Source organism: Anabas testudineus, chromosome 6 (assembly GCF_900324465.2).
Source record: "Anabas testudineus chromosome 6, fAnaTes1.2, whole genome shotgun sequence".
Classification (NCBI taxonomy): Eukaryota; Metazoa; Chordata; class Actinopteri; order Anabantiformes; family Anabantidae; genus Anabas; species Anabas testudineus.
In genome coordinates this window covers 15,346,623-15,361,887 of record NC_046615.1, presented here as the reverse complement: position 1 = coordinate 15,361,887, position 15,265 = coordinate 15,346,623, and the positions used below count along the sequence as shown (strand labels likewise).

At 42.6% G+C, this 15,265-nt stretch overlaps 2 protein-coding genes across 2 annotated transcripts; both read right to left on the bottom strand.

Annotated features, from left to right (window-relative positions):
• Positions 1-4,926: 4,926 nt before the first annotated feature.
• On the bottom strand, positions 4,927-12,647 carry LOC113165664 (vesicular glutamate transporter 2.1-like). Its single transcript, XM_026365352.1, has 12 exons — positions 12,562-12,647; positions 10,936-11,191; positions 10,346-10,464; positions 9,289-9,403; positions 8,144-8,231; positions 7,879-7,965; positions 7,505-7,647; positions 7,274-7,423; positions 5,945-6,077; positions 5,736-5,846; positions 5,525-5,652; positions 4,927-5,373 (listed from the first exon to the last, which is right to left on the bottom strand). Exons 1-12 carry the CDS (start codon positions 12,645-12,647, stop codon positions 5,044-5,046), a joined length of 1,746 nt encoding a protein of 581 aa, XP_026221137.1. The 3' UTR covers positions 4,927-5,043.
• A 1,081-nt stretch (positions 12,648-13,728) lies between these two features.
• Positions 13,729-15,093, bottom strand: LOC113165694 (succinate receptor 1-like). The gene is made up of 2 exons (XM_026365389.1): positions 15,073-15,093; positions 13,729-14,856 (listed from the first exon to the last, which is right to left on the bottom strand). The coding sequence occupies exons 1-2, from the start codon at positions 15,091-15,093 to the stop codon at positions 13,729-13,731; spliced, it is 1,149 nt and encodes a 382-aa protein (XP_026221174.1).
• Positions 15,094-15,265: the final 172 nt, after the last annotated feature.

The window sequence follows — 15,265 nt, the reverse complement described above, 5'->3', positions numbered from 1 at the left end:
GTACTTTCTTTTCTTTTCTCACGGTCATTCCAGTGTAATATTGGTCTGCAGCAGCATGTGGTAATAAACTGCACTGAGACATGCTGGGGGCGACTTGTTCTGTGCTTTCTAAAGGGTTGTGAAGGATAGCATTCATTAAAACTCAGATCCAGCCCCCATCTGGTGGTGTGAATAGGGAGTCCTCTGAGGGGTGGGGGAGAGGGGGGGGGGGGGGACTAGAGCCCTCCCTCGGCACGTGCCTAAGCCGCTTCAGCCTGGCCTTCATCTGGACTCGGTGACAGATCACAGAGGCAGGAGGGCCCCTCCGCACACCTGTGACCCACTCAGAGGATGGTGGTGATCAGCGGCCACCATCATCAGGCATGGGCTGAGGCACAGGCATTAATGCTTTTGTTTAAATTGTAGAAAGGAAGCGGCGTGAGGAAAAGGCTGTTGGTTTTACACAATAGTATGAAATGTGAGGGCAACTTGTAAAGAAACTGGTGAAGGATATTTACATTGTTCTCTGTCTCGTGTCCCAGAGAAACGCACTGTCAGGTTCTACACTGAGATGCTGTGGTTGCAGAAACATTTCTATGACATATACACAAACCCTGATGACAAAAGAAAGTAGAGTAGGTCACTAGATAACATCACTTCCAGCTCTGGAAAAAGTGTGATGAGCATCTTCTGAATTTATATGATTCATTATTTATATTAGGAAAATAATTCAGATTTATTCAACGATTGAGAAAATCTTCAGCCCTAAAAGAAAGGTTACTGCATATTAAATATGATCATGGAAGATTCAATCGTTTACCTCTATAAGGAAGAGGAATCTTATTATCTGATCATTGTGTTGTCCTTTTATCCAGATTTAACAGTATCATGTGAAATCTTTTCAGCCTCTCCTCTTTTGTCTGTGTGTGATACTATACGAGCATGTTGCAGAGAACAGGGTATGAAGCCGTCAGTGTAACGTGATGTGGGGGAGGGGAACTGAGGTGACCTGTGATAGATTACCTCACATAAAACTATAGGAAAAAACAATAGCTGGAAAGAACAATTGGATGTAGCTCTCTCACTCCTCTAAATGTGGCAGAGTCTCCTTATATGGCAGCACTTCCCCATTACTGTGGGTGATATAAAGCCTAGTTTGGTGCTCATAAATGTTTCAGTAGAAGTGGAAAGTAAGCACGGATGAAACTAAGGATAGCTCACACCTCGTGTTGTTGTTTTGAGTTGAGCAAAATGGAGGCGTTTTACAGTGGGTCTCATTTGCACATCACAAAAGGACGATTTTTGTCCACATCCACAGCGACTGAACAGCTTAAGCAGAAGAAGAACAAAAACAAGGAATTTAAAAGTCATGCAGATTCAGAGACTAGATTCGAAACAGCAATCAAATATGAATCTGTGTTGCAGTGGGTGGAGCACTGAGGATCAAAACGTGTTATTTCATCTGAGACAGACTGATGTGGGGTGCCAAGCTCTCCATTAATAAAGCAATAAGCAAGGGAGGAGACGGAGGTGTGTGTAAATTCAATTGCCCCCGAGGTAGTGTAATGTCATCCTGAAGGGTGTCATAAAACAGTAATTACATCAATACTGCATTAAGATTCTGAGTTATCATTTCTTGTGTTGACATATAAGTGAGTTGAATTTAAGATTGTGAATTAAAAGATGAAGAAAATGTGGATCTGTGTAAAGTACAAACTGCAGACCAGAAAAAAAAAGAAGAGATCAGAAATATAATTGCATGCAGGCGCAGTCCCAGGGGAGAAATGCAACCTCGTCATCAAACACTCATTCTGTCTGGGCCTCATCCTATTACAGTCCCCCAGGAGCCGAACTGCACCTGCCCCACAGACTGAAACTGCTCAATCCCCCTTCAGTCACTCTCCGAATTACACATCCACACAAACAGCACCGACAACATCAGAACAACGAAACCTGCCAAAACGCAGAGGGTTGAACTCTGTGGCTGAATGGTGGGAGAATCCCCAACCATGAATGAAATGACGACATCAAATTTAGTCCAATTACTGCGGGCGTCCTTAACTGGCACGTCACCGGTGCAACAGCCATGACCACTCTGGCTGGTTAGGCATGAGAAAACATGTTCCACGTGACTGGTGATACAATTGTGTTTTCTGTCAAATTAGCGTGCACCGTGGAGCAGCGTTAATGGTTTCCCTCCTCAGCTGAGCAGACAGGCCAGAAGAAACTGATATTTATTGTAATTGCTGCCACTGCTGCTCCTGGAAGTGTTTCAGACATGGAGCTGCTTCCTGCGATCAAAGCATCAGTCAACACTGTGCACAACTGCTGTAGACTCACATTCAGACTGTCCATCACACGCATAACACCACTGGTCAACACTGTAACCCACACCCCCACAAACCTCCTGCCTGTCAGTCATTTCCTCAGGCGAGTTGCCCTGGCTTCATTTGCGAGCTGCTGCAGAGGTTCTTCCTGCCTTTATTCAGCCTGTCCACTCAGAAGGAAGTGGAAAACCTACATTTAATCTCTACCAGTTTTATAAAATGTAGAATTTGCCCATCAAAATTTCCTGAAATCAAACCCGACATGTTCAACCTGCTTTTTGTGGCTGATTTATAGTCTAACAACAGAAGTATTTAATTTACTAGAACAGAAAGTTTAAAATCCAGTAAGTATCAGGAGTTTTATATTTAAAAACCTTGTCAAAATTAATTGTCAATTGTGTCTATCAAAAATGTCACAGATTCATTTTTGCTCAGTATTTTTATCTACTACTGTTGCTTTTGTCCGCTCAAGTCAAGATTACTGTGTAGAAACTCACATCTACTCCTGCTGTCCTTATAATAAAGAATTATTATGAGGAGTTGATTAAATTTAATAATAAAAAATATTAAAAGTTGCATAAAACTAATTTTGCTTTTTGGTTTGACTTAATAAAGCCAGTATTCCAATGGTGACCTTTAGCCTTTGTTGCTAATAGTTGCTAAACTTTTATAAACTGGTGCAGTTTGTTTGATTAAAATATAATTAGATGTACACTCGATATGATGATGTGTTTTTGTCCATTGTTCTTAGACTAAGGTTCACATACTATGAACTAAACAACATAACCTTACCTTATCTGAATTCAAACTTTCTCCTGAAGCATTTGTGTTTTAAAACTCCAACATGTCCAGAGTTAAACAGTATTGATTTGTGCTGTGATTAGACTTAATGTAGGAGCTGGGTCAATAGCTGAATGTGTTACGTGTGACACCGTCGACCTCAGAGGTGTGAAACAGAGGAAGTAGAGGATGCACAAACAACAGAGAGGGTTGCATGTATAATACGCCACTTTTTACACCTTACATTCTCCCAAATGAGTTTCCTATTTAGCAAAGCCTCTGATAACATTGCTCTTATTTCTTTTCCGTTACCAAGCTACAGTGTCCAGTACTCTCTGGACTCCAGAGACCCCCACCATTGATTTACTAATGAGAAACCGGGAGAAAATAGGAGCTGCATGACACCAATTGGAGAAGGTGATTAACTGGTTATGTACAGCTGAAGAGAAAACAGGATAACACATCAGCTCACCACATGAAACGGTGACTAAGAATGACAAAAACATGACTTTTGGTTATTTTTTTTTTTATAAAATGACATGAGTATTTTATAACACTTTTTGACATCAACACTTCTTCATTAAACACAATATTAGAAGCCATAAAATCACATTTATCTGTTTACATAAACTTTAGGCACAACGCCATAGTAGCATCTTTTGGTCATCTTAAATATTTGTAAATATTCATATATTTTAAACATCCTTGCAGATTTCATACAGCATATGAAGAAAGTGTTCAAATAGCAAATAAAGTCCAGTGGAAGAGCCATCTATTAATTCATGTGGTCCACTCACACATGACAATTTCAAAGTGTCAATAATGTACGTTCGGTGACAAAGTGAACAACCAAGAAACATCAAGTCATCACAAAACCTGGTTGTTCATATGCAGCACTGCATTCCCCGCTGTCAAATGCAACAACATGTCCTGCATCATGAGCACTAAAGCTGGATTCTCCAGACACTAGCAATTTGTTAAAACACACACCTTAATGTTGATCATCACATGACTCCAAAACAATCACAGTTAGATACAGCAAGCGGTGTTTTATTACAAAACAGAATGTGATGGGTGGCGGCTGGTACACAGAATTTATTGCAGTGCACACCAAACATCAATAAACAATGTCTTCTGTGTTGATCGCCTTCAAACGTTTTTTTATCACGACCAGAACCTGATTATTAAAGTTCATTTTATTATTATTCATAATGGCAGAAGACACTTATCTAAGAAGAAAGCAGTAGGCTGAATGAGGACTGTGAGGCAGCTGCATCTGAAACATTGATCTGAGCAAATTCATGCAACAAACACACACTAAAACTCTACAGTTCAACTTCACTCACGCTATTTTTGTCTTACAGTGTCGTATAGGCCTCGCTCAAGAAGACCTTTTTTGCAAGCAGACATCTCCCTGAAAAGGTACTGTCCATGAAAAATATGGCCTTTTATATTAATGTTAACACAGATCAACGACCCAAAATCCACAATAGTCTCACAGAAACAGTATACAGGTATGTACAGTACATAAAACACAATTGAGAAACAATAGATCCTTGTTTTTCAGAATATTTATAGTTTCAGTGCAATCAGAGTGGTGTTTCAGAGAAAGACCCTACGTGATGGTCAACTGCGGTGTCGTCTGGCTCGTGTTGTTCAAGTAGATCGATGAGGTTCGGATGATTAAGAAGTACAACATAGGCCTGTAGGTTTCTTTGCAATCTCTATCTGTATAGTGAAACCCTACAGGTGCATGTGATGGAAAACTCATGAGGATCTAATAAGGATTGTTCTGCATTGCAATTAACTATTTCTTTACATTGGCTTTTTGAAACTAGCAATAACTGTTTTACTTGAACACACAGAATGGATTTAAATATCTAGGATAATGCTTTTTTGTGCAATCCGTGGTGGCGAGTCTGTTTTTGTAAGCACAAAACTGCCACAACTGTCGGGTTTAAGAGTAGCCTCGCTCAGCGTACATCTTTCCCGCCGGTTCCTGTACATACTCCTCTGTCTTATCCCAGTCCTGCACCCAACCTCCGTTGAGCTGCGCAGTGGCCCCATAACTTTTAGCTGGACCACCCATCGCACCATAACCCTGCGTGATGTCACCTGTTTCCTCTGCCAGCTCGTCCTCATCAATGAAGCCGCACTTTTCTTCGCTGGTCTCTTCAGGGTCAGCCCATGGCTGTTTCTCCCCAGATGCAAAGAGCCCATAAAACACAACGCCCCCATAGTGCACGAGCGAGGCAATGAGGAAGACGTGCTGCCACTCTTCCCGGGTCTAGGCACAGAAAAGAGTCAGACTGGATGAGCCACTTTCTACAATATCTCTATCAGTTACTATCACTTTCTGACAGTGAGGAGTGGGATTCCACTTTTTGCTCTGGTCTGTTATTATTCACCTCACTTGAATATGTATAGAAATGACTCACCTTGTTCTTAGTCATTGCTCCCACTATGAGAGGGCAGACCATCCCTGACAGGGTACCCACACCATTGGAAATGCCCATGAGGATGCTGGCGTAGCGAGGAGCAATGTCTAGGTGGTTGACATTGAAACCTACAGCGACAGAGAGCAACTATTCTGAGTTTGTGTTTTTCTGAATAGAGAGTTTGAGCTAGAATTTTTTTTTAAAGACTCACCTGATATTGCAAAACCGCTAAAACCCACTGCTAGAACTAAGAAAGAGATCGCCATCCCCTTACTATGAGAAAAGCCAACCACTAATAAGAGAGTGGCCTCCATACCGAACCCTAGAAACAATGGGACAGGAGTTAATTGGTGCACTGATGAAAATAAAATGTCTACAACATCACAGTGAGATTCAAAGATGTGATTGTTGAACGCTTACCTCCACAGTTCATGATTTTACGGACAGTTGTGGTGGACATGATGTTGTGGGTCCGCAGGTAGTCCGCTAATTGGCCTCCTAAGGGCACGATGATGGTCATGACCAAGTGAGGGAGAGCCGACAGCATCCCAACCTGAGGAAACATCAAACATTTGTCTGGAGTGAATGTGACAGCTGCAAAGAGATTGTCACAACAAAAGTGATTCTTCCAGCCCCAGCACAAATCCTTGTCTGCATTTCAACCCCTGACATTACAGCAATAATTCACCTGCAGTAATATCAACATGCCTGCGGTGTCATCCCGAAGCTGCATCGCAGCTGCCAGACCAGCCTGATGGATGCACCACATTCTCACAGGAGGTCAAACGTGACATTTTATGATTCGCTGAATTGGTTTTGTTTGTGCGACACATTCACTCACAAGCAAAGAGAAAATGATCAAATCACAGCACTTTCTAAAGCAGCATGTCCCCAAATATTCAGACATTACAATGATTAAAAATCTTAAATCTGTACTAAACACTACTCAAAACTTTCAAATTGAACATTTGAGAATACACTGACATAACCTACTGGTATTTTCTTTTAACCTTGATAGAAGTAATTAGATGCAATAAAAACTTGGCTCAGCTTTTCACCGGAAGCATTGGCCTGTACGTGTGAAGGCAGTAACAATCCACACTTAGGTTGTTGTATGTTTAATGTTTGACTTTTGGTCGTATAACTTTTTATAATGTACTGCAGTAGAGATATTAAAAGAGCCCATGTTGTCCTGAACATTTTCCAACTACAGTACCAAATTTATTCTAATGGTTTTGTTATATATCAAAAGAGTGAAGACAAAAAAAATGGTTTAGACCCCGGAGGATTAAACCATGTTGAGAGGGGAACCTATGATTAATTAATATATATTTTTAAATTCAGTGTCTCAACTGAGGGCAATAAAAAGATCCCAGGTTTTACTCACACTGGCTTTTATTTGGTGGCTTGTACTTATAAACCTGAGTCACTTCACCACTCCTACTGAGGAGCTTGTTTCTAACTGTGAACACCCACACTCTGCCTCTTAATAACCAGCTAAACACTAATGTATTTGTAGAAAAAATAGAAACATAAAACACAATAACATCAGTTACAAAACATGAACAAGTATGAGACTTACATCAATGACACTGTTGTACCGATCCTCTCCTGCCTTGGGCTGCGATATTTTAAGTTTACTCTAATAATACTTGTCCTCCTTAATGTAAACAAAATAAGAACCCTAACAAATTAAAATTAACATATATTTTTACAGCTGGGTCCAGGTATTATATGGGTTGTCTTTACCTTGCTGATTTCAAAGCCGAACACCTCCTCAAAGTATGCAGGCTGGCTGATGAGGAGCAGATAAAAGGTCCAGCTCCTGCAGAAGTTGGCCACGATGATTGCATAGACGGGCATGGAAGAGAAAAATTTCCTCCAGGGGGTCTTGAATTTCTGTAAAAACAAACAGAATCAGCTGGATGTACAGTAGTTGGAGTGATTTTCCAAATCAAGCGTTACAGTTTGAGAACTCACTTCCAATGCGCCCATCAGTTGAGCGCTTTCACCGATGCTCTCCTCGATGTAACGTCGTTCCTCGTCGCTGATGGTCGGGTGCTCCGCTGGGCTCTCATAGGACACCAAGATCCAGAACATGTACCACACTATCCCAAAGGATCCTGAACAGATTGTGAGAGGTGTGATGTCAACAATCAGGTATCAATATAACCTTAAACCCTATCTGCATGTTGGTCCATCTTTACAAACTCATATCGTGCAGCTGATGTTTTTCTATAAAATGATGTAACATTTATGCAGATTGATGTAAACATGTCCATATTACACATTAAACATGGAGCCTTGTGTTTCACCAACATCATTTGTGTTCAGTCTGTGACAGTGACACTCACCATACACATAGAAGACAGAGGACCATCCAGTGTACTGGACCAGGATCCCAGCCAGAGGCATGGCTATCACTGCACCAGCATAGGATCCTGAACAAGACAAAAAATGATGACCTGGCGGAATTTGATCCTGGCTACTCCTTCGGGGAGCAGTGTTGTCCCAGTGTTGAGTGACGTGTTGAGCAACATTTTGTCATTCTAAACCCTGATTTTGTTGTAGAAAGTAAAGTAACAACAACACCGATTTGTCAGTCTTGCATTTCCGTACCACAGAAGGAGATGGTTGCCAGACGGCTTCTCTCCAACGGTGGAGCCCATTTACTCCAGATCCCATGGCAGGCTGGGTATGTCACTCCCTGCACAGAGACAAACGACATTATGTTCCCTCTTTGATTTAATTGTATTAACTGAACGTACATGCGGCCTGTTCTACTTTAAACTCAGTTACACACTAACTTTAACGGGTTTTGTTCCAGTTTGACGTACGACATTAATCAATAAAGTTCACATGTATTTGTTTCGACTTCAGTCAACAGAATATACACAGTCATATTACAGATATTCAGCTTGATTGACGTTGTCTGTTCTCATTTCACGAAGACATACGAGACAAATTGTGGTTAATAACAAACAAACTGACATGCATTGTAGCTGACCTTTCTAATAGAGACTAATGGGTTTGGTGTGAGTCAGTGCAAATTCAAGCTGACTACCCACTTTGTGGAAGAAACACCGAATAGCTCCTATTAAATCTTCATTACACACTAAGTGGCATACAATCAACTATTGATAGACACAAATTGCTGGGGCTTGCAGTGGGAGACACCCTGAAATGCTAATGTATAATTTGCAGTAATAAGTCGATGGGTGTTGAGCACAGGCGTCTCTCTCTCTCTCTCTCTCTCTCTCTTTTTGGTCATGAGCTGCTATTGAAACGACAGTAAGCAGCTAAACAAAATAACAAGAGGATGACCTTCAGTCTGATAATAGCGCCTCTTTCTGAAATCACGTCCTTTCTGTTGAGCTGTGGGAGCCGCCTGCATCAAGTGGTTTTATGTCTTTTGTTCTGGGAGTTTCTATGTGAACATGGAGCTGTAGCAGCCAGGTAAACCAACACACAGAAGCCCTGCTATTCAGGGCTTTCTGCTGTAGGTTGTTTGTGGACTGATCTGACAATTGTATACAGTATAATGAGTAGAGTTTTGTCATAATGGCCTCAATTGTTGAGCCCCAATTCAAAGAGAAAGCCGGAGAGTTTGATGTAAATGGTGGATTTTTTGTAAAATGTGGTTAAATATTGAAGGTCAGCATATCATTCATCAGGGGTTGAGTTGAGTCCTTGGCCTGATAACAAGGCATCATTTTTGAATCTTTTAAATGTCAGAATTTGATGAGCAATCTGTGCATCAGTACCTCCACCAAGCCTTGTAATATCCTCACAAAGATGACACATCCATAGTGCGCCCGGGCGGCTGAGGGAATGAACATGTTCAGGGTGGATGTCAGCACGATGGCAGCTCCAAACACTCTGGATAAACAGTGTGTTTGTCAAATTATCATCAAAACAACATCATCATGTTAGTCAGCTAGAAAAATGGCAGGAATCCTGAATCAATGTAGACTCTAAAGAGATTTAAACATTAAATCACCCAGAAAATGATAGACTGGTTAATTCTTTACTATAGGTTGGAATAACAAATACGGCTGGGAACATATATTAATGCTAATTGGACACCACACACACACACACACACACACACACACACACACACACACACAGCAGGCAGTAATTCAGTTTCCAGGGAGTGAGAACAGGAGGTGTTTGCAGCAGAAGGCGTCGGTGGGCTCAGCTGACTTGGCATCATGAAGCTTTTCATCTCTGCTTCTTATTCAGACTCAATTTCCCTTATGAAAAAAAAAAAAAGTCTTTAACAATGATTGTAACTGTGGGCACAGCTCCTCTTGTGTCACTGTTATATCGCATGAGTTTCTAAAAGGGGACTGTTGCAGTGATAATTTAGACATTTTGTTATAATCATTTACAGAATGATTTTTTTCTCCAGTGCGCATGTGCGCTGCTCCTTTTGTCAAACTGTAGCTGACTAAACATTTGCTCCTTAAATAATCATTACCCAGAACAGCATTTCACACAGGGCTTTGGCTGGTATGGTTGCCATGCCTGTGCCTGTGAACATAAAGGATTAGACATGGTCGTCCCCCGGGAGCTCATTAACATGAGGAGGCGCGCCTGGCGGGCGTCAGCCAAATCCGCGCTTTATCTGCTGTAAGGTCAAACACCTCTCTTCAAACCCGAGATACAAACGACAGCTCACACAGAGCTACACCTACATTTCCATTATAGATCCAAACATGGACATCCCTACGCACCACAAACGGGGTTTTTTTAGAAAAGATCTCTCCCACACACATTTGTTTTTTATCATGTTAAGAAGTCATCGGGTGTTTTTACCTGTTTGCAGCCAGTCTCGAGGAGATGTACCCTCCTGGAATCTGAGTCACTATGTAGCCCCAGAAAAAGGATCCATGAATCATCCCCACAGTCTCCGGGTCCCAGTTGAATTGCGCTTTCTTTCTCACACACACACACACACACACACACACACACACACACAAATAAAGACATATTTTAATCACGTTTAATTGTTCCTCAGTTTGTAAAATGTAAAATGCTGCAGATATCATTGCTTGTTTGTTAAACAGTGTCAGTGGATAATATTTGTTCTGAGGATTTAATGCTGTGAAAGGTTATTTGCCAACAAATAAAAGCAAATAATCCTAATAATAATCCTAATAATAATCCTAATAATAATACTAATAATTAGACTTCAGGTTATTTAGATCTAGGACTGAAACATTCTGCACATCCTGTTCTTCTATGTACTGTATCATGCAGGCCTGAGGCCCATGCAGCGTGCACAGGCTCGGTTCAGGTGATCCAGGTGTGTGTACCCACTGACACCTATCGATGAAGACTATTGGCTGTGGCCCCCCCACCGCCTGTCAAACACGGTTGGGGCCCGGGGCGGAGTTTACAGGCACCTCTTTGATGATGATCTTGCCGTTTCGGTGGATTGTGCTGTTGTTGACCATGCTGACGATGGCCACACCCAAGTTACACCGGATACCGAAGGAGATGCAGAAGCCGAGACCGCTCAGCATGGCGATGATGTATCTGCGCGGAAGCCCGAAGCATGTGCAGTCACACAGGGGCGTCTTGCGCTCGTCGTCCTGCCTGGGTCTCCCATCCTCCGTCAGCTCGATCGCTTCACCTGTTTGCTGCCGCTTCTCCAACCTCCTGCACGACAAACCGATGACATGCTCGTTTTTGGTTTTAATTAATAGTCTTGGACTCTTGGATGTGTGAAATCAAACATCCAGACAGAGCTGCCATTAAAGGAAGCAGAGCAGAGAGTCCCCACTGGAAATACACGATTCAGCTTATTTAGAGGAAATAAATCCCTGTTATTACTAAAGTGTTTGTTCACAAACTCCATTTGTGGGGTTTTTCTACACGGTAAATTGTCTCTCCTCTTTAAATCCAACCTACAGGCCTTAACTAAGTCTTATTATAGTATTTTCTTTTTTTTAAATTTAGCACTCGACCTTTAAAACTAAAGTCAAACTGTGTTTTTCGTTCTCCACTGAACTGTTTGTGTAAACGATCTGACTGGTTGACAGATGAAGAGAAAATTACCTTCATACCGCATTGCAGCAGTACGAGCATCACCGCTGTTTAGAGCTGATTTCACCCATTTTTAAATCTATTAATTAGCTGCCATAAATGCGGAGTTGGCATTTTGCTTTGGTTCACATGAGGGTTTGGTTCATAGAAATTTAAAATCAATTTAAACTGGTTTTGAAGGCTGAAATGTGGAGAAAGGCCTCCTCCTGTAAAAAATACGAGGCCTGCTACAGTTTTATTAAAACCTACAGATTTCTCTTTCCACGGCTTTGAGTCACGTTTTTTTTGCTGCAGTCTTGGATCAAATTAGACTGAAACTAGTTTTAGAAGCAAAATATAAACGAAATAATATGTGGTGGCATAGATTGGCTAAAAATATGTATGAAGGTTTTTCCTGTTTTAAATGATTTTTGTGCAAAAATTCGTTAATCTTCTGGTTTAACATTCATTGGTCATTTTATAAGAATATAAATCTTTCCATTTTATATATTTAAACATTGTTCCTCTTGCTGTTCTGGTTTTAAACCGAAGATCAGCTTTGCAGCTGTCATCCTTTCCTTTGTGCTACATTTCATTTCGGTTCCTGTCATATGAAGAATATAGAAAGTTAATTGACACGAAGTCCATTGATCTTAAAGATGGATACAAGAGGTAAAAGATATCCTCCGACCCTGTGTCACGACTCGTTCTGATTCATTAATTATTAAAAAACACCCACAGCTGCTGGTGGAGGGGATCATCCTCCAGGGAAATATCTGATCCTTAAATATTCGGGCCACACGACTCTGCTTCCAGCATCCTGTCCGTGATTCATCTCATAAAGACGAGATTCCCTCTTGATTTAATTGGAATTCGGGAATAAACACATTTTAAAGCAATGGATGCTTAATGTGTGATTGTGGACATTTTCTATTTTTAATCTCTCACAACAGATTTAATTCTGTGATTAAAACACATCACAAATGTCCATTTCTCTGTCTTACCTGTACAGATTCCCGAGGGCCTTTCCTGCGATTTGTTTAAATCCCTCTTTAGAGGTGGGGAGAGCTCGCTCCTTGCCTGGCTCCATATCCAAAATAAGCGGAAAAAATATCTATAATACAATAACAAATGGAAGTGCAGCAATAATTAGCATATTGTAAAGATACTGATCCCAAGAACGCGCGTCTTTCTATGAAACAGAAAACGCCTCGATGTCCTGAAAAGATGAGCCCGAAAATGGAGAAAGACAAGAATCACGTTCAGTGAGAAAGGGCTGGTTTCACAGTCTCTAAACAGCAGTCAAATAAGTCCGCTTTTGCCTTGCGCAATGTTAATCCACGCAGTGCCATCTTAAGATCCAGTCCTCGATAAGAAAAACAGCAGAGCACAATAAAAGTTGAGGATTTTTCACTGTTCTCTTGGTTTGAAATGGGAAAAGCTGCAGCCGGTGTAAGTTGGGGGGGGGGGGAGCTCCGGTCTAATCTGAGGTGAGGATCTCCGGTGTCCAGCAGCCGGAGGAGCTTTCAGCACCGCGGACAGCGCACAGCTCGTCTACCTGTCAGCGGGTCGTGGAGCGCCCCTCCTCCTCCTCCTCCTCCTCCTCCTCCTCCTCCTCCTCCTCTCTGCTCTAATTCAATTACTACTTAAAAATCTGTTAACGGCGACAAGCATCTGTTCATAACCTCTGTCCTTCATCTAACTGAATAAAAAAAGACTTCAGGATGAGATTCGATCACTTATAAATCACTTGCTGCAGCAGACACAAAGCGACGACCCCCCCCCCCGTTCCCTCCCCTTACATCCGGTTGTTTCTCGGGTTCACTTCACTTTGACCTGTGGCGTTTGGAAGCTACGTTAAAATTTTAGGGATACGTTTACAAAACGCGTTGAAGAAACAGCAGCTTCAAAAGACTTTTTACTGAACGAATAACGACCTGGTGTTTACGCGTGGATGTGGATCAGGAGTGTAAAGTAGTGCAGCATGCAGTCAACCGCGCAGAGGCAGTATTGTGTAAGAAGAGCCAACCTTATCTGATGGGAGAGGAAGTAAGAGTGCTAGAAATGATCTAATTGAACAAATTAAAGACGGAGAAGGATTGATTACACAGCATATACACGTTTTCCAGGCAGTTTAATGATGTTTCATACAGGCAGCATACAAAAGGACATTATCCTACATTATCATTAGGATCTATAGGTACGGGCGGCGCGCACCCAGGCGTGACAGTGGACGTCCCCTGCCGTTTCCTCAGCGTCATCCGGGTCCGTTTAGATATCGCCGAGGCCACCTGCATGCCGGGACACCGGGAAAACAGAACAGCAAAAGTGCTATTAAACTCCTTTTTGAACTGGCGGCCTGTGATGCAGCTGAACACAGGGTTAACGCAGGCGATGAGGCTGCAGACCGACATCTCCAGGGCGAAGACCAGGTCTGCAGTCCTCCACGAGTGAGGGTCGTCAGGATAGACTGCCCGCATCACGATGGCAGCGTTGCGACTCAGGTGGTAGGGCAGGTAAATCAAGGCAAAGAGGACCAGCGTGGTGCTCAGCACCTGCCGGAGCCGATGCTGCTTGTTGTGCGTATTGGGGCGAAGGCACCGGCGGCGCAGCTCTCTGACACTGCGCAGGCCGAAGAAGCAGATGGAGAGCAGCGGGAAAAGGAAGCCGACGATGCAGCAGAAGAGGGAGAAGGGCAGGCTCTCCCTGCTATCACTCAGTAATACGTACAGGGTACAGATGGTGCGGTTGCTCCCAGGGCAAGTCTGAATTAGAGTCATACTGGCAACAGGTGAGCTGAGGATCAGGGTGGCCACCCAGACCGCCACGCACAACAGGCAGGTCTTCCTCCGGCCGAGCAGCACCAGAGAGCGCAGAGGATGCACAATGGCCAGGTATCGGTCCACGTTGATGCAGGTGACAAAGAAGATGCTGAGGTAGAAGTAGTTGTGGTACAGCATCCTCACAGTGACGCACAACGGCAGCCCCAGCCTCCAGTACAGGTGGTCCAGGTGGTAGTAGATGAGGAAAGGCAAGGCCAGAAGCCAGAAGGTGTCAGCCAGGGTCATGTTGAAGAGGAACACCGTGCTGCGGGTCCAGCGCCGCAAACGGTGGAAGAAAACCCAGAGAGAGAGCAAGTTGAGGGGCAGCCCGAGGATCAGCACCGCCAGGAAGAAAGAAGGCATCACGTAAAGCTGGATCAGAGTCTGCAAAGTTTGGTGTGTGTCCTGGTGGCAGAAGACTTCCTCTGGAGGCTGGATGGTGACGAGCAGAGGTTCAGGCGAACTTATTGTGAAGTTCTGACATGCAGTGATATTTAATGATAGTTTAAAGATTGTCCCAACATTAAATATTCTTCACATTCATCTTAACTGTGAGCTAATCAGATCAGTCAAAAACACAGTTTGCCCCCATATTAAAAAAACAACTGCGTTCATCCAACATTTGATTAAAACTATTTTTGTTATTAAATCTCTTTGAGAGTTTTAAATCACAGTGAACCTTTTTCAACCTACCTGAACCTGAGTGTTGCCCATGTCTTTTGGTGAGACTGCCAAGTGAAACAACTATGCCAACATAGGTGTAAAACACACCCACCAGTGAGAACAAACACTGAATAGTTATCAGCTTCTTTCAGACCTCCTGTTTATGCAGCTACTTTCATGCCCTAAGTAAAAGGACTAGGCAGACTAAAGTAATTATTACTGA

Bases quoted from the DNA above. Each gene is read 5' to 3' on its own strand.
- LOC113165694 (XM_026365389.1), bottom strand. From the start codon at position 15,093: ATGGGCAACACTCAGGTTCAG. The intron at 14,857-15,072 runs GTAGGTTGAAAA...ACTGCATGTCAG, and splicing joins TGGGCAACACTCAGGTTCAG to AACTTCACAATAAGTTCGCC.
- LOC113165664 (XM_026365352.1), bottom strand. From the start codon at position 12,647: ATGGAGCCAGGCAAGGAGCGAGCTCTCCCCACCTCTAAAGAGGGATTT. The intron at 7,648-7,878 runs GTGAGTGTCACT...CAATCTGTTCAG, and splicing joins CTCTGTCTTCTATGTGTATG to GATCCTTTGGGATAGTGTGG. The intron at 5,653-5,735 runs GTGAGTCTTTAA...CTGTCGCTGTAG, and splicing joins TAGCGGTTTTGCAATATCAG to GTTTCAATGTCAACCACCTA.